Here is a 23,639-nt window from a genome sequence, read left to right as displayed (position 1 = left end):
CTTTGGGTCTGTTTGGCAGTGGCAAGACTCTGGGACATTCAGTGACCATACAGAGAATATGGGAGACTCTGCTGAGAAAAGGAGATGCAAGAGAGGCTAATTGTAGCATCACAGAGAGCAGACTCCTGGCAGTGGCAAGTGACAGGCCTGGTGCTGGCATTGCTGCTGGCTTCCTTTGTTCTGGATTGAAGGAACATGAAGCCGGGTTAGCGTGAGTCTGGGAGCTCTAGACCTTTCCTCTGGGGCCTTGGAGCACAGATCTGGTAACATGGTTCATGTCTCATGGCCACCATAGCAGGAGCGTCATTGCTGTCTCTTCCTACCTCTGTCTGCCAACTTGTCTATTTTTCTGTTCTGGCAGAGATTGGTTGGCGGGCAGAATTCCTCCCTGCAGACCACGCTCTTTCTGACTTTGAATTTGATGTCATCATTGGCGCTGATGGCCGCAGGAACACTCTGGAAGGTGAGTATACTTTTCTTTCTTGGGGCAGGAGCTGGGAGCTGGCAGGAAGTGGAGGAAGATGAGCAGGGTGGCAGGTGTCAATGCTGGGGGTTCCTGGCAAAGGCACAGGCTATCCTGCCCTGCAGGAAGCTGAATTTGGAGGCCAGTCATTTCATTCTCTGAGCATTGGTTTTTCCAACTATAGGACCTAGCACAATCTAGTCTCAGAGTCTTATGATGAGGACTTGGGAGGGGCAAGTGTGTGGAAAAAAATGCTTTCACCAGATCAAGTGTCGTGAGAAAAATCAACATGCAATTCCTGAGCACTGTGGTGTTCAGTATTTTCACTCTTGCTTCATCCAAGGGAAGCATTTTATGTTGCTAATGGAATGCATTAATCTTCGAGTATAATGCTCCAGTAGGAGGAGCTCATCTTTATGCATAACTTTCCAACATACCCAGTTAGGGAGTTAGTCTAAAGCATCAGGGTACAAATCCATACTTCTCAGGCTTCTAAAGCTGGGAGCATAGTGTGCTTTATGTGGGGGTAAGATCTAGCCAGATGGAGAGAGAAACCCCATTGCCAAGAAATGCTTTAATCACCTCTATCCCAGCTTTGAAATGAATTAGTAGCCCACAGGCTGTGCTGACTCATATTAGCTGTGGTAAGTCAAGATCATGGGTAGTAAATAGCCTCCAGGAGCATCTCTTATTAGCCTGGAGCTCCTTACTTCTGAGCTTGACCTTCTTAATGACCACAGACTGCAGAGGACTGTCTGAGATGGCTCATTCTCCTAGCACAAGACCTTATCCTTGAAGTAAAGCTTACCAAGGAGAATCCAGGAAGGGTGGGCCTCCTTCCACCTGCTGTGCATCCAGTGCTGCTGGCCTCACTTCTGAATCTACCTCCCCATCATCAATCACCAATATCAGATAAGGAATATGTAAGCCGCCAACCTGGAGGTTGCAGTCTCAGAGTTATTTGGATATTTGGGCAAAATGCTGAAAATCCAGCAACTGTGCTCAGCTTCAGTAAAGTTTGGCATCCCGTGATTATGAAAAGGAGGGTGGGAAGGATGGTGCCATCTGGGCAACTTAGCACCAACCAGGTAGATTGTCTCAGGCCTCCTCAACTTTGGCACCGGTTGCCCTTTAGGACTGTGTCATTCCTGGGTGTGGGTGTCTCCTGTGAGGCCTTCCTGACCTCTAACTACTACATGTAGATAACCTCCCAACTGTGGCAACCAGAAATGCCTCCACACATCACCAAATGTCCCCTGTGAAACATAGCTACCCCATACCCCTTACCGAGAAATTCTGGATGGGAGAGCAATGGCCTTTGTTGACCCTCTGACAAAGATCTAATGAGGAACAGCTAAAGAAAGGCTCCTGACTAGAGATACAAACTTCCAGTAAAAGGGATTTTTGACACAGATGACTGGAAATAAGCATGAAGTTGGAGCTCATGCTGAGCAGGTGTGCAGGGAGTTTCCGAAGGCAGCTGGAGAAGGCTACATGGGGCAAGTCTGCACTCAAGACTAGTCCCTGAGGCTGGCTTGTGGATTCAGAATAGAGACAGGTTGAACTCAGGTTGAACATTATACCAGCATCTGAGGAGGGCCTTTTGCTGCATTATATCGTGGTGGAGGGCACCATGTGCCAAGGTGGAACAAGCTTGCCAGAGCTTGCTTTTGCCACTCTTGTAATAACCCATTGATCTGTTCATGCATGCACGAGTTCATTCTTGGAGATAGAGTAGTTATGACTGAGTCGCCTCCTTTAGATCTTCAGTCTAACGCTCTCCCAACTGAGCTACTCTGGCTACATCCGAGTCACCTCCTAAAGGCCCCACTGTGAAGATTCTTAACATTTAAGTTTCTAAGCCGTGAACTTGGGTCTGCCTTTCAACCCCAGCCAAGAGTGCCTAGGGGAAAGTAAAGAGCATGGTTGGGGCAGGTGGAGAAAGTGGGATTATAACAAAATTTAAGACTGCAGAAAAAAAAAATCAGGTGCTGAAAAGGGGCTCAAGATGAGAAGGCAGGCCAATGAAATTATATCACTGCTATCATTCTGTGTCATCACCATTACCATTCAAAAGTCATTTTTAAAAATTTTTTTCAGAAATGCAGATATATAGAGAGAAGGAAAGATAGAGTAAAAGATCTTCCATCTGCTGGTTTACTCCCCAAGTGGTTACAATGGTCAGAGCTGAACTGGTCCAAAGCCAGGAGTCAGGATCCAGGAGCTTCCTCCAGGTCTCCCACTGGGATGCAAGGTTCCAAGGCCTTGGGCCATCTTCTGCTGCTTTCCCAGGCCATAACCAGGGAGCTGGATGGGAAGTGGAGCAGCTGAAACACTAACTGGAGTCCATATGAGATCCTGGCGCTGGCAGGAGGAGGATCAGCCAGTTGTGCCATTGCACCATCCTCAAATGTCAAAAGACATTTTATGTGAACTGTTGAAACTTAGGAACCCTGAAGGAAAGTTCCCCTGTTTGTTATACAGCATTGTACACCAGAGTTGACCATGATGTAGTGTTTTTAAATAGCTGGGAGAAGGATTCCAAACTTGCTACAACTAAGGGGGTGAATATGTAGCTACCCTGATAGGATCCTTGTTCAGTGCACACAGGTACTGTAGTTCTACCTGGTAGCCCATCAATATGTAAAATTATTCTGTGTCAATTGTAAAGATGGTTTTTTAATAAAAGCTTGAGGAGTTAGAATTAATTACAAGTTGAAATTCTGTCTGTTTACCACACTTTGATTGGATATGTCCCAAGTATCAGTCACTGGAATTGGTATGTGAGTTTCCTGGGGCCTGTCCTCCCATGGTGCCATAACCAGGTGACTTGAACAATTTGCCATTTGTCAGCTCTGGAGATTGGAAAGCCAAGTTCAAGGTGACCCTAAGATCACTTCCATCTGAGAGCTAAGGGAAGAGCCTGTTCCACATCCCCCTGCTGGCTCCTGGGATCTTGTTGGCCATCCGTGGTATTCTTGGCTTGTTGAAGCATCCTCTACTCTCTCCCCACCTGTTCACATTGCAGGCTTCTTGTTGGGTGTGTCTTGTGTTCAAATTTCCCCAGGTGGACACCAGTCATTTGGAACTGGGGACTCACCCTGCTCCAGTATGATCTCCTTTTTCCAGCTGAAGTCACATTCAGGGTATTGGGGGTGGGGTAGGTCTTCAGCATACACATTGGAGAGAGTGGGTGCAGCAGGTGGGGACACAGCTAACCCACAACAAAGGGAGAAGCAAGGAAGAGTTGTTGAAAATCCCTGTCCTGCAGGACTTCACTATCCTTAAAAGGGGAGAGTAACCACGAAAAATATTGGCAAAGTACTTTTCAACATTTATGTTATAAGTGCGTGTGAGGCCCCCAAAGTGTATCTAGTACAGTGCTGAACTCCTGTTTATCAAGCTTTATGATTGGCTGTTGCAGTTGGTGTTAGCCTTTTGCTTCTCATAAGTCTAGTCAAGCTGTTTGACCTACAGGCTTGAGAAAAAGACAAAGTTCTGCTGACTTAAACCGTAGCATTTTTCCTATTCCTGTTCCCTGGCCACCTGGTACCCTGATTTTGTGAGCCTGGTGGCAACTGAATGTAGGCTTCTCCGTGGATTAGATTGTTTTTGTCTGTGGTTTGGGTTTTTTTTGTTGTTGTTGTTGTTCGGTTTTCACACCAAACACAGAAACAAGGCCTACTTTTCTTTCTTTCCTCATGCAGGATTCAGAAGAAAGGAATTCCGTGGGAAGCTAGCCATTGCGATCACTGCCAACTTCATCAACAGAAACAGTACAGCTGAGGCCAAGGTGGAAGAGATCAGTGGCGTAGCTTTCATCTTCAACCAGAAGTTTTTTCAGGACCTGAAAGAAGAAACAGGTGGGACTTCCCCTCTCTCTCATCAGGCCATTGGTCACAGACCAGTGAAGGGTGCAGAGTGGCAAGCTGGCTTCCAGAGCTTTGGGCACTTAGGGGACTCACTCTAATGGGGGAGAGGCTGATACCCCTCCTTCAGACAGTCAGTGGACAGGTTTCTTCAGGGGCAAGAGGGAACAGTCTTGAGGGAACTTCTGGATGTTGCGTCTAAAAGTAGATACTAAGCATTTCCTTGGTTGCCATGTGGGGACTCAGTGTGCAGGGTCTGAGGTTGAGGTTGTCATGCTCACTCCTACAATAGCTCCCTGTCTAGTGAGGGCACCCATGTAAACCTAGTACCTGCCACCATGCCTGAGGTCAGAGGCAGGTAGCAATTAACAGTGGGTGCTCCCTGAGGAGGCCTCAGTTACTTTGTGCGGTGCTGCCCTTCCTTCCCCATGAGGGACACCTGGGAACACCCAGTCCTTGGCATCACTAATCACCAGTCACAACCTGGAGCCCAGATGGCACGGGCTCCTTCACTCAAGGTATCTCCTGGGGACTGTGACAGAGCAGGAAGCAAAGCAAGGCATGCTTGGTGCTTTTAGTCTATGTGGGTCAGTGGTCGATAAGCAGGAAAACACCTGATATGCAGTACTAAGGATGATGAAGGCAGGGTGAGGGGAAAGAGGATGAGTTGCCCCTTCCCAGAAAAATTCCAACTTTTCCCTTTTTAATCATATATATATATATATATATATATTCTTAATCTGATATATATGTAATCTGATATATATATCCTGAAAAATATTGCCAAATAAAATCTTTGCACAGAAAGTAAGTCACCCTAATATGACTACTCAGCTCAGAACAGTCTTTGTCATCATATGTTCTTTGTTCTCCCCCTGCCTGTGTACTCCTTACATTGCTCCAACTGTAGTCATAGTGTCCCCTGCCCTGGATTGTTCTGCTTTTCTCACACAGCATCAGATTTACATTTTTAAAAGAAGACTCATTTATTTGAAAGTGTGAAAAAGAGGAGATCTTCCATTCATTGATTAACTGCCCAAATGGCCACAATGGCCATGGGTGGGCTAGACTGAAGCCAGGAGCTTCATCCAAATCACTCGTGTAGGTGCAAGGGCCTACCACTGGGTCATCCTCTGCTGCTTTCCCAGGCACATTAGCAGGGAGCTGGGCAGGAAGTTGTGTCCATATGGCACTCAATCCATTTAGCATGCTGTGCCATAACACTGCCCTCCACATTTACATTTTTGAAAAAAGACTTATATTTTTTATGGAAAGGTAGATTTACAGCGAGAAGGAGAGACAGAGAGGAAGATCCTCCATCTGAAAGTTTTTTAGTGGTACTGCAGAGCACCCTGTCAAGTAGATGTGGAATTACTGCCTAGCCATTTAAACCAGAGACTGACAAACCATGGGTGGTCATGTGTGTTTGTGTTGCCTCCAAGCTAAAAATCATTTGCTTTGGGGGGGGTGAAGAAGAAATAAAAAGAATAATATTTATGATGCGTTAGGAATTATGTGGGGTTCAGATCTCAAGGAGTGACTGTGACCTAGCCATGGTCGTTTATTTACATGGTGAATGCTTGCAAGAGAGCAAATGGCTCATAGAGCCAGAAATGTTTATTATGAGGCCCTTTCCACATGAAATCTTGCAACCTCTGTTTTAGACCTTCTCTTTAGTTACTTTAGTGGCAGTAAAAACTGTTGCTGTTGAATTATTTCCTTCAGATCATTTCCTAAGAGCCAGACTCTGCCTCTTACCGCCATTGCATGACCCTCTGAGTCTCACCACAGTTGCATTATTTTCTTAAGAATTTTAGTACTTCTTTTGAGCATGTCATGCCCTTTCAAATGATTTAAAAATTCTCCAATCCTTCCTTCCCCTCAAAAGCCAAGAAAATGAATATCTAAACATCAAGTATAAATTACGATGTCAAATGTGTTTTGCCCAGGCATTTGCTGTGGTTGTCACCTTGGGCCATTGTTTCACAACAATGTCTTCACCCAGTGACAGTGATGAACTTCCTCTGATTCTCTTGTGGAGAGGTTGGGTTGGGGAAGGCCTTCTGTTCTGATGGCTGTTTTCCATTTGACTGTAATAATGACGTTGCTATGGCTACCCAGCCTACGTTGTGCCAAAGACTTCTGGGTCACCATGTGCCTGTTCCTTTCTTGCCTTTTAAATAAGCTATGCCAGTGACTCTCAAACTTGAGTGTTCATTAGAATTGTGTAGAGCATTTCTTAAGACACAGGGTGTTGACTGGTCCAGCCCTGGAGCTCCAGATTCAGTCAGTATGAGAAGGGTCCTGCATTGTTTGCATTTCCTCTAAGTTTTCAGGTGATGCTACTGCTGCTGGCCCAGGACCACCCTTTGAGAACCACTGAGCTAAACTCTGGTCTCATATCATGGTTTTCCATGCAGAATCCTTAGCTGGAAGATGTTATGGGAAGTGTATGGCCTTAACTCTGACTTGTTCCTACCACTGCAGGTAGGCAGGGGAATGAGGGAGACAGTCTTTAATATGCCATTCTGGCTACCTGGGGTCACAGAGAATGGGACTTGGAACCAGACAGGTGTGGGTGCAAATCCTGACATTGCTATTACTTAGATTCCATGGCCATGGCTAGCACTTGGACACTCTGCAACCCAACCAGCTGCACCAGCCGGCAGCCCTATAAGATGTTGAGCATTTTCAAAGCAATGACTCTAAGCTGGGACTCTAAGCTGGGACTCTAAGCTGGCTGCCTCACTGTGGGTAGCTTCTGGCCTCTGTTTTATCCTTTCCAACCTCACATATCTTAAGACCACGTCTCGTGTGTGTCGTGTGAACATGCTGCCACAGAGCCATGAGTCGTGACCTGGTTTCGTTCCCAGCATACGGTTGGTACTGAGGTTGTAAACTTGGGTGTGAATGCTTCTCTTTTCAGGGATTGATCTCGAGAACATTGTTTACTACAAGGACTCCACCCACTACTTTGTCATGACTGCCAAGAAGCAGAGCCTGCTCGACAAAGGGGTCATCATTGAGGTATGCACCCCACAGCTGGGTCTTGCCACCTGTTTTTGTCTTGGTGACCTAGACTGGCACAGCTGTGCAGGTGAAAGTATGTCCTATCAGAAACTGAGCTGGGGCAGGAGAGGGGCAGGGACCACCTCCCTACCACTGGTCTTTCTCTCTGTGTTACACCAGGGCTGGGGAAAGAGCCTGCCCCAGTACACAGAGGTGTCTGCAAAGACATGCAGGGGCTGGGAGACTTTTTGCCAGGTGTTGACATCAGCTAGTGAGTCCTTATTTTGCCATGGGAGGCCACATGTCCTTATGAAGCAGAGAAGGACTCCTTGTCTTGCTTGGGACGTAGAGGTGCTTCTGTTTGTTTATGTCATGGCCTCTTGTCATCATTTGGAGGAAAGTTCACCATTGGTGCAGTCAGAAAGACTGGAAGCATTGGCTCTGCCACAAAGTAGATCAGGGTCAAGGGCAAGCTGTTTATGCTTTCTGAACCTCAGCCTTCTTATATGTAAAACAGGGAGAGTCTTTGTCTGCAAGGGTCCTGGGAAGGACTTTCTTAAAGTGTCCACAAAGACAGTACCAGGTGGGTGGCCAAATTTGTAGCCACCCTTTCTAGTTTCTCGGCCTCGTTCGTACTCCTGCTGGCTTCCTGTTTTCTGTTGGGTGGCTTTGCACCTTCATGCCCAAACAGAGTACAGTGGGAAGGAGTAAGCCCACAGAGAGGAGTTCCCGGGACGGGCAGTGTCTTTGACCATGGTTTCAGCCCTTTCAGAGCCTCTGTCCTTTCCGCTGTCTATCACCACCCTGTCCTCAGGATAAGGATCTCATAGTCCTGCTCAGCCTGCTCTCGAGTGCCTGCCTGGAGCCCAGGCCAGGTGGCGAGCATTTGTTGCTGCTTGTCAGAGAAGAATGTGCCTATCTCCTTGCTGTCTTGTGCTGGCAGCTTTCCGGGCAGTACCAGTAACACAACCCTCCCAAGGGCCTGCTCCACAATAGTCTGGGGCTTTGCTGAGATCCTGCGGATGGAGGCCAGGCACCAGGGGTGTTGGAAGGCCGAGCTAGCTGGACAGAACAACAGGTGTGGGGGTGCTGGGTTTCCACGACTCATGACTGCTGTTGACTGCTCAGCTGGGACACATGGCTTCCCTCCCCCTCCCCCATCTTCCCTCTACACCACAGGTATCTCTCTCAATCATCTGCTTCTGTAGCTGACCGAGTCAGGGAGTGCTGGACCACTTGAGTGCAGGGACAGTGGGCAGCTTGGCAGGTGGTGCTCAGGCAGTTTGTCTTGGGTTTTATGTTTCATTGGCCAAGTCTCCTGGGGTGGCAAGGTCACCTTGAGATCATCCCACAGTGTGTGTACAGGCAGTGACCCGTTGCTTATGGAGTCTCTGACATTTGGCAGAGCCCCTCCACACTCATGTCTGTTTCTCTCATGGCACTTGTCCCATCAGAGCTGTGGACAGCCAGGAGCAAACTCTAAGGCCTCCAGTCATCCTCGCCAAGGGCTTTCCTTATCTCCCTGAGGACTCCATAGCACCTGCAAGCCACTGCTTAAGGACACTTGAGGAACAAGACAGGAACTCTCATCCAGAAACCTGAGCCAAGAGGCTGGAAATGGGAGGACTGGACACCACGTAGATCAGGAGCTGTGGCCTCAGGCTGCAGGTGCCTGGCCAGGCACAGTAGCATTTGCTGGCCCATGCACTCAGAGCCACTTCAGTTGACATTCTTTTGCTCCCCAGAGGAACTGCAAGTCCTCTTGGAACATGGGTCAGCATCTTTGTAAAGATACAGGACGTGCTGAGTAGATGTTAAGTAACTGACCACTGGACAACAGGTGGCCCTTTCTTGGCTGTCCTTTTATCCAGCTGCCCTCACTCAGGTCCAACTGGAAGTTAGGCCCTCCTGGACATCAGGATCCCTGCCCTCCTGCTTGGGACTTGAGTACCAGGTTTTGTATTCCTTCTGTGGTGGCCTCTAATCCACACTGGGGGACTCAGACTCTTGTGTGTGTGTCTGTGCCCATGTCACTCTCCATTCACTCTGCCCCCATCTCAAACCCATATCATCCACAAAGGGCAGTGGTCACATGGCTACAAAAACAGGTGTCAGATAGGAAACCAAGTAACAGATTCCCTCCTGACACCAGCACCCAAAAGTGTTCTTGCAGCAATGGAAGGTGCAGTTTATAGGGTGTGGCTTGGACATGGAGATGTTTGCATTTTGAACGTAGAGTAGTTGAGATTCTGGCTATGCAGAGAAGTGAGGCTGGGAGCCAGGCAGGTGTAAACAGGGCTGTGACTTCTGAGACATGTGTAGCTGCTTGCTGGCACTTCCTGGGTACACGTTGCACTTCTCCATGGCTGCACCAAAGGTCTCTGTGGGTTGTGTAGACACGGGCTTCTGTTCATGCAGCACTTCTGTGTCCCGGGCATGAGCTGGGTGTCTTGTTTATGGACACAGCCTCACTCAGTCCTCATGTGGCTCAGTGCTGAAGATTGTGTTCTTCCCACTATACAGATGGAAACACAGACTTAAAGAAGTGAAGTATTTGTTACTGGTCACCTGCAGGGGTGGAATTGGACATATTGCTCTCATCAAATCCAAAGTCCATGTTCATTGTTCATGTTGTCCCTTGCTCTTGTGCAATTCTGGAGGCAGGTGGCCTTTGAGGTACTTTAGCCATACTGTGATCAGATTGAACTCCAGTGTTCTTCATTGCCTGGCATCCTGTGGTTCATGGCAAGGCTGATTCTTTTTTTTTTTTTTTTTGGCTGTCCACCCCTCAGCAGGAAAGTGAGCAGTAAAGGCTAAGACCAAAGCCGGTCCTGAGCAGCTCCCGGCCCGCTGACAGCCTGGGAGAAAGCGTGGGAGTTACAGCAAGCACTGTGTTTTTTCCTGATCCTGTTTGCGTGCTGCACGCTGCACATCTGGACCACATTAGCTTGGATGAGTCCCTTTTAAAATTGCACTGACCGACTTGCATCTTTGCCTTTGCGTTGTGTTATCATGAGACCCAGCCATGGGAAATGTGCTTCTGGTCGCCTGCAGGACCATTATCAAGTACATGGCTCATTACCTCTCTCAGCACTCGCTGTTGGAATTCCTACATGAGATCACTCTTTTAGGAGTCAGTGCCAGGAAAAAATGACCTCCCCTGAGGAGTTGTTCAGCTTCCTACTTTCTGATAAGGAAAGCCCCATAACTTATCACACTTCCCTGTCGCCTCAGACGCCCGGCAGCTCAATGCCAAAGTTGATGTTTAATCACAACAGTGTTAACCCTGGTTATTGGCTCATGCTTTTCCTCTGTAATCCCTTTGGCCCTGGTTTCCTATGTCTGTTGATTAGTCCACACTGTGCAGACCCATTCCAAGCGCTTGTGCCAGGAAGGGTGTATGAAGTCTAGCCCCTTAAAGGGACAAGCTGCTGCACTGCATTTCGGTCTCCCCAGGACTATGCCGACACGGAGATGCTGCTGTGTGCGGAGAATGTGAACCAAGACAACCTGCTGTCCTATGCCCGGGAAGCCGCAGATTTCGCCACCAATTACCAGCTGCCCTCTTTGGACTTCGCCATGAACCACTATGGGCAGCCTGATGTGGCCATGTTCGATTTCACCTCCATGTACGCCTCGGAGAATGCAGCCCTGGTGCGCGAGCGCCAGGCCCACCATCTGCTCGTGGCCCTGGTGGGCGACAGCTTGCTTGAGGTATCTGCTGCGTGTTTGGAGGCCTCATTCCTGCTGTGAGACAGAGCTCCCTGCCCTGGGGCTCTGGCTGGCAATGTCTGCTGTCACACGGCCTGGGGGTGCATGGAGGAGGAAGGGTTCTCAGGCACCTGGCACAATTCTGCCAGGCCCATCCTGGTGCTTTCACTGCCTCTGGAGAAGACTACCTGCCTGCATGCAGAGGCGAGAGCGTTCTCTTCAGCCTCCAAGTCCTGGGCTGTTCCCTTTGTGGCAGCCCAGCACAACACAGCCCTAGCATGTGCCAACCGTGCTGTCCTCTGAGCAGGGAGTCCTTAGCTGGAGGCCATTTAGTACGAAGATGCGAACAGACAGCAGTCATCTTGCAGGCCCCCAAGGTTCATTTTCTATGCATGGTCTCCCTGCTCCAGATTGTTGCTTGAAAATCTGCAAGCACAAGGAGCCTTAGATGACATGAATGTTTTCTGGAAGGATAAGTTCTTATCTTTAATGGAAGCATTTGCCTAAAAAAAATAAAAAGTCTGTATATTTACCCTAAGTTCATGATTTGGGTGCTCATGGGACAGTGTGATTGGCATACAGCTGTGTTGAGTAGGCTATCTGTTCAATACGGTATGTGCATTCTCATTAGGATGCTTAAGTGAGCAGCTAGTATCCACCTGCTCCTGTCCCAGACTTCCTCCCTGGCTTTGGCTCTGCCTGTGCTCTTCCTGTGTCTGCCATCAGGCTCTGGCAGGTTACAGCCACCAAGTCTTTACCCACGCTGTTCCTTAATGGATCAAGAACAGAGGCCCCCCCGTTGTTTATGGTCAGCAGCAGGGCAGGTGGTTAGCCTGGCAGTTATGATGCAGTTCAGACGCCTGCATCCCATATCAGAGTACCCAGGCTCAGCTCCTGGCTCCAGCTTCCTGCTAATGTAGACCCTTGGAGGTCGCAAGGGATGAGGTCAAGAAGTTGGATCCTTACCACCATGTGGAAGACCTGATTGAGTTCCCAGGTCCTGACTTCAAACCAAGCTGCTGTATGCATTTGAGAGGTGAACCAACAAATGGGAAATTGTCTTTCTGCCTCTCTGTCCCTCATTAGTTAACGGTTTAGGTAAAAATAAATTAATAAAAATAAAATAAAATTGAAATAGATACAACTCTTGGATGAAGCATTCCCTTGTTTTCAACTTCCTCCCACAGAGCAGGAATTGGCTGTACTTTTTGTGAGTGCTCAAGCAGTCTTGCTGTGCTTTTGTGATAGCCCGTTGCATCTGACCTCATGCTTCTGCCATATGTGACTGTGAACAGCAAGGATCCTATCCTCTGTCAACCTCTCTCAACTGCTGTGCCTTGCAAGAGGCTAGAAATAAGAGCTCTGGGCACAATGGGATAGGGGACTCGGAGTCCTTAGAATCAAATAGGATTTTTCCACGTTTTTCTTTGTAGCCATTTTGGCCCATGGGCACAGGCTGTGCCCGTGGCTTCCTGGCAGCCTTTGACACGGCGTGGATGGTGAAGAACTGGGACCAGGGAACCCCACCTCTGGAGCTGCTGGCTGAAAGGTGAGCATTGACATAGCAGTGGCAGGGTAGCAGAGGGGCAAGGCCAGCTGCACCCAGCAATGTCATCATTGACTCACCTGCCTTCCCCACCTGTGGGGACCCCAAGGACACTTTCTCCATCCTGATTTTCTTCAGGAACTTGCTCTGCTTACCAGAATCTGGAAGCCAAAGAGAAGCCTTCATCTGGGGTGGCCCTGAAATCCAGGCCTCCCAATGTTGCTCCCTTGCCCGAGGGCCAGATAGGTATTTGTAGAGGAGTCCTCCAGGGCAGTGCTGGATGTCCTGCCCTAACTGACCTGCTGAGATTCTGACCTTTCCTCCCAGACCACTGCAACCAGCCATGTGGCCATGATGACAGCTGCCGGACTGGCAGAAGCCAAGGCTGGCAGGTGCAGATGGCCCTCCAATGGTAATGGAGGCCAGGCCACAGGAAGCAGTGTGGCTGTGTAGTGGTTAGGGCCAAACCTCAGGTCATTGTGCTGCCAGCCCTGCTTCCAAGGGAAGAGGCCAGTGTCCCTGCCACTTGGGCCTCTGTGTCCCTCCCTTCACTTTGCAGAACCTCAAGAACCACAAGAGCCAGACATTTCAGGGCAGGGTTGTACCAACACACCCAAGAAGCCCTTGAACCAGGGAGCTCATGGTGGAAGAGGGAATTGTAGAGGAAGGGAAGGGTTGGGACAAAGACCCAACATGGCTGGAGCTGTTCCTGACCTCAGGGCCTGGCTTTCCTGCAGGGAAAGTCTGTACCGGCTGTTACCTCAAACCACCCCAGAGAACATCAACAAGAACTTTGAGCAATACACACTGGACCCAGGGACACGCTACCCAAACCTCAACTCAAATTGTGTCAGGCCCCATCAGGTGAGTCTGCTCCTGGGACAGTCCACACTGAGCTGAGGGCAGGGGAGGCCCAGGTGAGACACTGACACATTCCCAGGCTGCCAAGTGCAGCCTTCTGTGAGGGCCCTCTGGGGAAACCTTGAAACACATAGAGTGAGTTTTCTAGCATTCTTTGTAGGCTATAGGAGAGGGCCAGAAAACTTTAAGACAAATATGCACAAATACACATGCATATAAATATGTATATCAACTCACATGCATGTTCCTGTGTGCATGAATTTACATATATTAATTTGTTGCCATGCACAGTCATTGCTGATCATGCTCTACTCTTTGACAAGATGCAAACTCGAAGCCACCCAACCCCCCCAAAAGGACAAGAGAACTGGTGTTAATTTGTGAAAGCCACCACTTGCATATACTTGCCCTCAGACCTTACACATTGGGGTTGACCATCTAGGTTCATTCCTCTAGGACTTGAGTCACACAGGTTCCCTTGCCGAGGGTCATGCTGGCCCACCATGCAGGGGCCCTGGGGTTAGGATTTTGGAGAAGAGGAAAGCCAGGAGGCAGATGGGACACTCTTCCTTGTCCACAGGTAAAGCACCTTTACATCACAAAGGAGCTGGACCACCATCCTCTTGAGAGACTAAGCTCCATGCGGAGAACAGTTGGCCTCTCCAGGCGAGGTGAGTGACCCTGCTGGGAGTCTGGCCAGCTGTGTTCAGTGGCCACGTGACTCAAGTTCTGCAAGACAGCCTGGCTCTATCCTCTGTCACCGGCAGAACAAACACCTCTCCTCTTTGAACTTCCACTTGCCCCACTCACCTAAGGAGGAGAACTTCACCTGCACGCATACTTGCTGCAAGGAGTAAAGGAGCTGGTATACATCGGGCACTTAGTGCACCCATCACAACTAGTGGTTCCATCCTTGAAACTTGCTTTTGTTGCTCTTGTTTTCTGCATGTTGTCTCTGAAGCTAGGTGAGGGCTTTTGTATTTTCCCAACCTTCCAGGGCCTTACACAGCACCAGACACAGGGCCGCTGCTCATGGCTGGGGAAGGAGTGGTTCAGAACACAGCTCCCCCAGCATCCAGCTACACCAAGCAGGCCTCATCCCTCTTTACTTTTGTCTAGACCTTGCCTCTTCTCCTCCCACAACCACCTTGTTCCCAACTGCTGTCATCCTCCATGCACTGTAATGAACCCTACTCTTATTACACACAGGGTAGGTTCCCCAGAGTCTTGGCCCCTGCACAGTTTTTTGAACCTTCCTGGAAGGCCACCTTCTGTCAGATGAATTTGTAGACATTCTTCAGGAATCAGCTGCAAGGCTGCCCTGCCATGCTGCCTTTGCAAACTGGGGGCAGGCCTGCTTCCATGCACCCTATTCCTCTCTCCATAGTGATCCCTCATCCTTGCCATCTTCTCCCTTTCCTTGTGGGTGAGCATGCTATGGGCAAGGCTATGTTCCTAGCCTTGACCCTGGGAGGTTGTTGGGTTCATGGTGGATCTTAGGGATTCAATGGGAGGGCTGTGTTTCCTGTTGCAGCATCCTTCCCTCGCCCCTGGCCTGGATGCAGCTGCTCCTGGTCCCCAGCCCTGGTAGAGTGGGTGGGGATGCCCATGACCTCCTGAGAGTTCCCCAGGGCTTCCCTACCTATGCTTCCTTCCTTGCTCCCTGCAGAGTCCGACATCCGGCCCAGCAAGCTCTTAACGTGGTGCCAACAGCAGACGGAGGGCTATCAGCATGTCAACGTCACCGACCTAACAACATCCTGGCGCAGTGGCCTGGCGCTCTGTGCCATCATCCACCGCTTCCGGCCGGAGCTGATGTAAGTCTGGGGTTCAGGCTGGACACTAGCGGCAAGGGGACTGAGGCCATTCTGCTGGATGCAGAGCCTTCATTACTTGCTTCAGTACTTTCCTGTGTTGTTTCAATCTGGTATTTTCTTAATTGTGCCCCTTTGCCTTGGAAGTGGTTGCCTTGTTTGTTTCAGGTTTGATTAGTGTTCTTTATTTAGTTATTTTTATTTATTTTGAATGGCAGAGTTACACATACAGAGGGAGAGATGGAGAGGGAGAGATCGTTCATCAGCTGTTCACTCCCCAGATGGCCACAATGGCCAGTCAGAAGCCAGAAGCTTCATCTAAGTCTTCCACATGGTGCAGGTGCCCAAAGAGTTGAGCCAGCCTTGGCTGTTTTGCCCAGGCTATGAGCAGGATTGAAAGTTAAGTAGCTGGCACCTGAACTTATGCCCATTTGGGATGCCAGCATCACAGGTGGTAACTTTACCTGCTATACTGAAACCCTACCCTGAATCTGCGTTCTTTACATGGGAGTTGAAAAATGGACTCAGGCTCAGCAATCTGCCACCATGCCCCAGCTGCCACACTGTGGAAACTTGGGCATTTGTACCTCAGAGCTTTACTCTCAGGAAAGGAGTTGGGGTAAGACCTGATTCTGAACACTGCTGTGAAGGGTTTTAGTCAAAAGAGTTGGGTTTGAGGAACCAGCATTGTGACACAGTAGGTTAAGCCATAATTTGTGATGCTGGCATCCTGTGTGGGAACAAGTTTGAGTCCTGGCTGCTCTGCTTCTGATCCAACTCCCTGATAATGCACCTGGGAAAGCAATGGAAGATGGCCAGGTACTTGGGACCCTATCTCCCTCATGGAAGATCTAGATAAATCTCGTAACTCCTGCTTAAGCCTGGCCTACCCCAGCTTTTGCAGCCTTCTGAGGAAAAAAATCAGCAAATGGAAGCTCACTCACTCTCTCTTTTTCTCTCTCTAACTCTACTTTCCTCAATGAATTGAGGAACTCAACAAATTGAGACCCAGACCCATTAGCTATATGCTGTTGGATTGCCTCCTAGACCATGTGAGTGTCAGATTCTTCATCCGTCATCCGGGAATGGTCGGCAGGGTCCCTGGGAAGACCAGATTTGACAGTCTCACGTCCACATGCAAATCCGTCCAACATGGCTGAAAGGATGTCCACTAGGATCGCCAGCTGGTCCCTCTAAGAAATGAGGGTGCTGTGAGAAGGGGTGGGACTCTCTCCCTTTCTGCCATGTGTGGTTGTACTTTGGTTTTCTTAGAAGAATCCCATATTCCTTTTGTAAGTCATAGAGATGCACAAGGGAAACACTGAGATGCAAAGCAGCCTGTGTGTTTTCCAGAGAGGTTTATGTGATATTTGGGGGTCTTGGGTGTCCTAGCCCACGTCTGATGTGTATCCTCCCTGAGCAAGAATGCGTTTTACTTCCCCCAACACAGGATTAGGAGCTGGAACCAGGTCATGGGCACCGAGCAGTTTGTGAGCCTGCACCGCTCCTGGTGGGTTCTTCCTGAGCTCCACCCGACTCCCCCTCCCCCTGAGCCCCCCTCTTTGCTTTAATCCTGCAGCAACTTTGACTCACTCAATGAAGACGATGCCGTGGAGAACAACCAGCTGGCATTTGACGTGGCCGAACGCGAGTTTGGGATCCCTCCCGTGACCACGGGCAAGGAGATGGCATCGGCCCAGGTGCCCGACAAGCTCAGCATGGTCATGTACCTCTCCAAGTTTTACGAGCTCTTCCGGGGCGCCCCACTGAGGCCCATGGGTAAGCATATCTGCCTGGGAGTTGGGCTCAGCCCCGTGAGCCATTGTGGTTCTTAGGGTTTGTATCTGTTCTGGTGCAGACCCGAGCCTGGCCTTTGAAGATAAGGAGGGATGGTACTGTGTGTGTGTGGGTCTGTCTAGTGGGCTCATAGGGGACTCCCTGCTCCATCCATGGGAGGGCAGAGTCTTCCACTGACCTGCGTAGGCCAGGGACATCTTCCAGTCTGGGGTAAAGGAACGATTTCACAGGGACTCTGTCACAGTGATTATGCCACTGTCACCAGGGCCCCCAGATCCATGCCTTAGCTGTGCCTCTTTTTCCCAACAGATTCTTGGCGCAAAAACTACGGAGAAAATGCTGACCTTGGTCTGGCCAAGACCTCCATTCCTAACAACTATCTCAACCTCACGCTTCCGAGGAAGAGAACGCCACGAGTGAGTCATCTCTGCCCTCTCGTCTTGCTTCTCGGGGGACCCACGTGGGTAGGGTCAAGGGGCACAAGATCGCCCCACCCTCAGTCTGTGTGCTGTGATAGCAGCCCCAGGAAGGTGCATGTTGAGCTGGGTTTAGTACCCAGGTTTCCTGGACATTCTTTCCAGTGCAGGGCAGCTAGGATAGGAAGGCCAGGGGAGAGGACACAGAACAGACAAGCAGGTGCCAGTGGGAGGCTGGGGAGTGACTCCTGTCATTACGGAGCCACTTAATCCAGGCGCCCTACGGCCAAAGTGTGTGGTGCTGAAGTTACAGTTGCATGTATGTTTCATTCTTCTGTGTTTTTCATGTTGTTTGGCAAATGCTCCTTGCCCACACAAATGTGTGCCTTTCAGCTTTGGAGCTATAGTTCTTGTTTGCTGTTGATAAGGGAAGCAAGATGCGGAAGTGAGTAACGAGTGGACCTTGCCTTTGGGGAGCTCAGAGTCCAGTAAATGGGTTCCCGAACTTTCTCTTCCCCAATTGGCTGTGAATAATCGTTTTCACGGTGCCCCTAGATCAAAAGAAATGCCTGACAGTTCTGTGTGTCATCTACTTCAGCCTACGTAACAGGAGAATTCTGCATGTCCTGCAAGTCCTTTGTGAAGTCACTGTGGTGTCACAGGTGCTTTGGTACACACTTTGGGAATTGGAGGCCTGGTAAAGAGTTAGACTTTTATCTGGATGATAGATTCTCAACAGAAAGTGTGAAATAAGCTTTCTCATGTGCTCATATTTTAAAAAGATGTATTTATTTGAAAGGTAGAGTTGCACAAGAGAGGGAGCAACTAAAAGAGAGAAATCTTCTGTCTGCTTGTTCATTCCCTAAATGGTCACAATGGCTGAGGCTGAGGCAGGCTACAGCCAGGAGCCTGTAGCTCCAACCAGGTCTCCCATGTGAGTGGTAGAGGGATCTCAGGCCATCTGCTGCTTTCCTAGCTGCATTAGCAGGGAGCTGGATAGAAAGTGGAACAGCCAAGACTCAAAGTGTCGCTTGTAAGGGATGCTGATGTTATAGGCAGAGGCAAAAGTGATGTGAGTCTAGCTGGTAGGATAAAACCCTGGGAAGATAGGGAGAGGGCTAGGGCAAAGGTCACAGCTTTGGGGAAGGACATGGAAGGGGCGAGCAGAGACAGAGCAGCCCATTTAAAAGGAAAAAAAAAAAAGAGGAATTACAGCCAGGAAGGCTGGGAGAAATAGGAAAACCCAGGGAGCCAGGACACAGGACAGGCGGGCAGGGGTAAGAGGGGCTGGGGAGTTTGGAAGCGTCAGGGCCAGGAGTGGAATGGGAGTTTCTGGGCCAGTCAGTGGTAGTGGAAGACAGAGGAACAATGGACGGATCCTGGGAGCATGAGTTCTGGGTCAGGGCACTTGTAAGTAAGGGCCACCCTTCCCCTCCCACCCATCCCCCTGCAGACTCTGCAGGCCTCTGCATGTCTTTCACTCTATCTGGACCACAGCAGTCTTGTCACCTCTGGCCAGTACTGCCTCGTCCAGCCAGCCAGCTCAGCTGGCCACCCAGCATAGGGTGGAGCCGCCTGGCCTCCTGTCACTCCCTGGACGGCAGGAAGCAGTAGTCACTTTTTCCATCAAGGCCTCCCCTGCCTGCTCCCTGGAATGCGGTGGCCACTGTTTCCCTGTGTCCAGTGCCGGCTGCTTTGTCTCCCTGGTTGTAGGAAGGGAATAGCCCGGCCTTCCCACCAGGAGCTAGAGAAGCCAGGGTGGGCTTCTCAGCTAAGCTGCTGGAATGATGACTGTGGCAGTCTCTGGTTTTTACTCAGCTGTTGTGAGCTAGGGACTTCCTGGCCCATCGTGCCGTCTTGTGAAGCCTGTCTTGTCTGTTTCACCCCAGCTTTTGCATCTCCCTCTAAAGCCCCCAGGAGCTGCGCCTGGAATGGTGGTGTCCCCAGTCAGCCAGTGCACTCTTCCTAGAAGCTCTCTGAACCACACGCTGAATATGTTTCCTGGTTCACCCTCCTTCCCCACCCACCCATTCCCGGCTGTTAACCCACACACAGAACCGCAGAGGAAGACTCTCGAGGCATTCACTCGCCGCACCTCTGTTGACAGAATTACCCAGTGAGAGCAGCCTGGCCAGCACTGGCTGGGGGAGTGGGCCAGTCACAAGGCAGAACTGGTCAAGGCCAGCCAGGCAGCTTCACTGCCCTCTGGCTCTACTGGGAAACGTTCGGGGAGCTGGGGCACTGACTGACCCAGTGGTGACCCCCTTCGAAGCTGGCCAGTGTCCTGCAGGGTGTCCCTTGGCTGCCCTACTTTAGAGGGTCAGTCCCAAAGACCCCTGCTCCCTGTGTGGGGTGGAGGTCCAGGCTTGTGGCTTTGGCTTGGCCCAAATCTAGCTGTTAGAGGCATTTAGACAGTAAATCAATCTATGGGCCATCTCTCACCCCTCCCTCCCTCCTTCCATCCTTTCTTCCCTCTCTCCCTCCCTCCTTCTCTCCCTCCCTCTCTCCCTCCCTCTCCCTGCCACTGTTTCTTCATTTCTCTATTTTTCAAATGAGTGGAATGAAATAGACATATTGGACCAATCTGGCACAATTCTGTACCATGGCCTAACACACAGAAGATATTTCCATATCTATGCATCTGTGTTCCAACTTCCTCCCTTCTAGTCTGTACACATTCATTTAAAACAAGCATCTAAATCTAAGGAGAATTCATTAGCCAGTCTTAAAGAATCTCCCTCCTGGTTTTCATGGTTGGTGTTAATTTCTTTGCTCCCTAATCTTACCTTCCCAATCAAATCCAAATTCCAACAAGATTTATCTTCTTCAAGCAAGATAAAATACTTCTCTCCATGAAAAACCTTGTTTATTTTGGGGGAGGGTGATTCTCCCCCTTGAATGGTGAGTGTAACAGCTGGATTGATGAGCTCTAAGGACTGGGTGACTCTCGTCTTGCAGGAGGCCATGAACTTGGGGATTACACATTCTTTTTGAAAAGCCCTGGTCTGCGCACTGAAGATCTTTTTTATTTTTAAAAATTGATTTATTTTTCTTGGAAAATCAGATATACAGAGAGAAGGAAAGAGAGAAAGGTCTTCCATCCTGCTGGTTTATTTCCCAAGTGGCTGCAATGGCTGGAGCTCAGTCTGAAGCCAGGAGCTAGGAGCTTCTTCCCAGTCTCCCACATGCATGCAGGGTCCCAAGGTTTTGGCCCGTCCTCTACTGTTTTCCCAGGCTACAAGCAGGGAGCTGAAAGGAAAGTGGAGCGGTCAGGATACAAACCGGTGCCCCTGTGGAATCCTGGAGCATGCGAGCCTAGGATTTAGCCACTAGGCTATTGCTCTGGGCCCACTGCAGACCTTCTTGTGATCCCAGTTGGCATCTAGAAGCCTCATAGCTTTGGGACAGTTCCTGAGGGTGCAGGGCTCTCATCACCAAGTAGGTAGGTGAGAGCTGAACTTACCTCTGAGGCTGCTGTTATTCCAGCTTGGACATATGCCTGTCTGTGGTCTGCTAGACCTGCTGCATAGGAGTGATGGCTGGAGTCGTATTTACAGACTCTACATTCCACGGGTCTGCAGGGAACCTGGCTTCCGTCCCACTCTGAGCCTGTTCCTTAGAGGACAACACAGAAGCTTTCCCCTGTCAACACATCCCAGAAGCCAGGTGGCTGCCCTGGATTCATCCTGCCCAGCCTGGTCTTCCTCCTCCTCCAGCCCTCATCCCTGATAAAGTGGAATTCACAGGTATGACACGTTTATGGCCATGTCTGGTCTGAAGTAGGCCAGGCCCTCTCCCCAACCTTTCTGTTCTGCCCAAACACTTTCCACAGAGTCAGGGAGGGCCAGATGAGCCCCTACCTTCTCCATCCATCCATTCATTCACCAGCTGTTTATAGAACACCTGTTTCACCCTGAGTCCCAGATACTGAGGGCCGAGCAGGTGAACCAAACAACCAAGGAAGCCACCCTACGAGCTTACCTTGCAGTGGCATCAGAAGTTGCTGACTCCCCTGTCGAACCTGTCTGTTACTTGTCACCTCAGAGATGAGAAGGTTTTGAGCACTGGCTTCCAAGACTGGGCAAGCTCAGGCCCCACATCAGCCCCCCTGCCAGCTCTCCTTTCCTCCTGGGAGGAGTGCATGTTGAAGCCCAGTGGGCAAAGACCTCCTCAGACCTCTGGGGAGTTGACAAATATCCCGGCTTCTCACAGGCTCCCTAGCCTCTCTGCAGAACAAGGGTGAGAACCTGTGCCCTAGCTCTGCTGCGGAGTCCTGAGCAGCTGCCACACAGCTCTGAGTGCCAGGCCTGGCCTCTGGAATGGTCTCAGTGAATGGTGGCTGTTTCCCTTTGCGGATGCTGAGTAAATTGAGATACTTGTTTTCTGGGAAGATGCATAAAGTTATTTAAACACTTGGCTCTGCAGTGCACCTGTGATCAATCCAGCACTTTCCAATATAGAAAGCTCTTTTCCGTAAGAGGGATCCTCATAGAGAATGGATATGCTGAGAAAACTATGTAGATCTCAAAAAAATTTTTGCATTTTAGCAAACTTTGCATTCATTTTTTCCCATGAATTCTCGCAATCCCCTTACACATCTCATTTGCACTTTATGTTGCCTTTGGAGGGAGATTGGGAGTATGGTCCTCAGTTACAGCTGAGGACACCTGGACTTGGAGGGATTAAATTTTCTAAGAGACGTAGGTGGCAGATGTCAGCAGCAGAACTAAAATGCAGACGTGTAGAATTTTGTCCCTAGCATTAACCCAACGGATAGTGTCAGGATCTGTGGCACTCTGTAATTCAAGATGTGTTTTACACCTACGCTGATTCATCATCACAACAGCTTTGAACTAAACAAGTATCAGATTCTATCTTACAGGTAAGGAAATTGAACTTAGGGTAGCTAGGGGGACTTCTGTGAGGTCACACAGCTAATACTTGAGCCATGGGCCCTTGAAGAATGAATGAGCTGTCTTGCTTTTGGGGCTGACCATCTTTCCAAATATCGTAGCAGCTGCCTGAATCAACCAGGCCATAGCACGCAATGCCAATATCTCTTACTCCAAACATACCTCCGTTCCTCCAGGGTTAGACTATACCAGCTAGCCAAAGTTGATCTGCTCTGAGCAAAGATCATATTAACTCAGGAAGTACAGGAGCATGACTCTCTTGTGTTGATCAAATAAATAGGAGGGATGCTGCTGATTTTTGTTTTTTAATGAGGAAACCCGTTGGTTTAAGAGATACTTTGTGGTTATAGTCTTTGGAATCATTGGGAAATTGTGATAGGATAATGTGCTATCTAAATGAGTTGGGAAAATTAACAGGAAAAGAAAAGTTATTTGCTGATGACTAGGTGTGATAGCTGTTTTCTTCCTCCTTGTACAGTAAAATGGGTGGGGATGGACAAACAGACAAAGCAGATAAGAAAAAGATTGGTCTCTGGGTTTGCAGTTACTTAAGTGTCTTGTGTTTACCTAGATCTTGGTTAAGGATTGATTCTTGAGTCTTAAACCCGCCAGAAAAAGAGGAAATCATTAGGATCTGTGTGTTGCTCAGATGGCTCTAGAGTCTGCATTGTTATTGCATGGGGTTTGGGATGGCTCTGAGGAGCCGAGACCACCCCTTTACACTTCCTTGATTCCCTCCTAAGCCATGGGGTCCCCAAGCCTGCTGGCTGTGCACAAGCCCCCAAGGATGTGACATGTGATCCTCCAACTCAGCCACTGTTAGCCTTCCGTTCTCAGACAGTGGTCCCTGAGCATTTGAGGACGTCTCCGAGAGAGATGTGTTATTCTTTAAAGACCAAGTCCTTGTTTAAGGTGGAAATGCATGCACGAGGAAAATCCTCAGATTGTACATGAAGAGTGCTTGTCGGGTGGAGCAGTTTATACTTTCCCAGGCTCTGGTCTCAGGGCCAGAGCAGCCTCCCCTGGCAGTAGAATAGGGACCTAGACAGTCTGTGCCTCCAGAACCTCCCTGTTAAGCTGCAAACGAGGTCATCTGTTTCTCTTGGTGTGTGCCCAAATGCTTGGGTTGAAACCATTTCCATTCACAGAACAGTGGTTTCTTAGGAGTGGAGAAGAAATGTCAGAGACAAGGCAGGGCCCTTGGATCTGCTGTGCTGCACTGCCAGTTTCAGAAATAGTA

At 49.5% G+C, this 23,639-nt stretch overlaps 1 protein-coding gene across 11 annotated transcripts in view; it reads left to right on the top strand.

The window, feature by feature from the left end:
- MICAL2 (microtubule associated monooxygenase, calponin and LIM domain containing 2) overlaps positions 1-23,639 on the top strand; it is a 201,182-nt gene that overhangs the window by 80,720 nt on the left and 96,823 nt on the right. For all 11 annotated transcript variants that reach the window (XR_009245314.1, XM_058663375.1, XM_058663370.1 and 8 more), the window contains exons 6-15: positions 362-463; positions 4,171-4,326; positions 7,259-7,359; positions 10,798-11,055; positions 12,486-12,601; positions 13,336-13,462; positions 14,040-14,130; positions 15,129-15,276; positions 16,853-17,052; positions 17,380-17,486. Coding sequence is in view for 10 of the 11 variants with exons in the window: in XM_058663375.1 (XP_058519358.1) it covers positions 362-463; positions 4,171-4,326; positions 7,259-7,359; positions 10,798-11,055; positions 12,486-12,601; positions 13,336-13,462; positions 14,040-14,130; positions 15,129-15,276; positions 16,853-17,052; positions 17,380-17,486 (1,406 nt within the window). In the remaining variant the exon portion in view is untranslated. The remainder of the gene's footprint in view (positions 1-361; positions 464-4,170; positions 4,327-7,258; positions 7,360-10,797; positions 11,056-12,485; positions 12,602-13,335; positions 13,463-14,039; positions 14,131-15,128; positions 15,277-16,852; positions 17,053-17,379; positions 17,487-23,639) is intronic.

Source organism: Ochotona princeps, chromosome 4 (assembly GCF_030435755.1).
Source record: "Ochotona princeps isolate mOchPri1 chromosome 4, mOchPri1.hap1, whole genome shotgun sequence".
Lineage (NCBI taxonomy): Eukaryota > Metazoa > Chordata > Mammalia > Lagomorpha > Ochotonidae > Ochotona > Ochotona princeps.
This window is presented reverse-complemented; position numbering and strand designations above follow the sequence as displayed.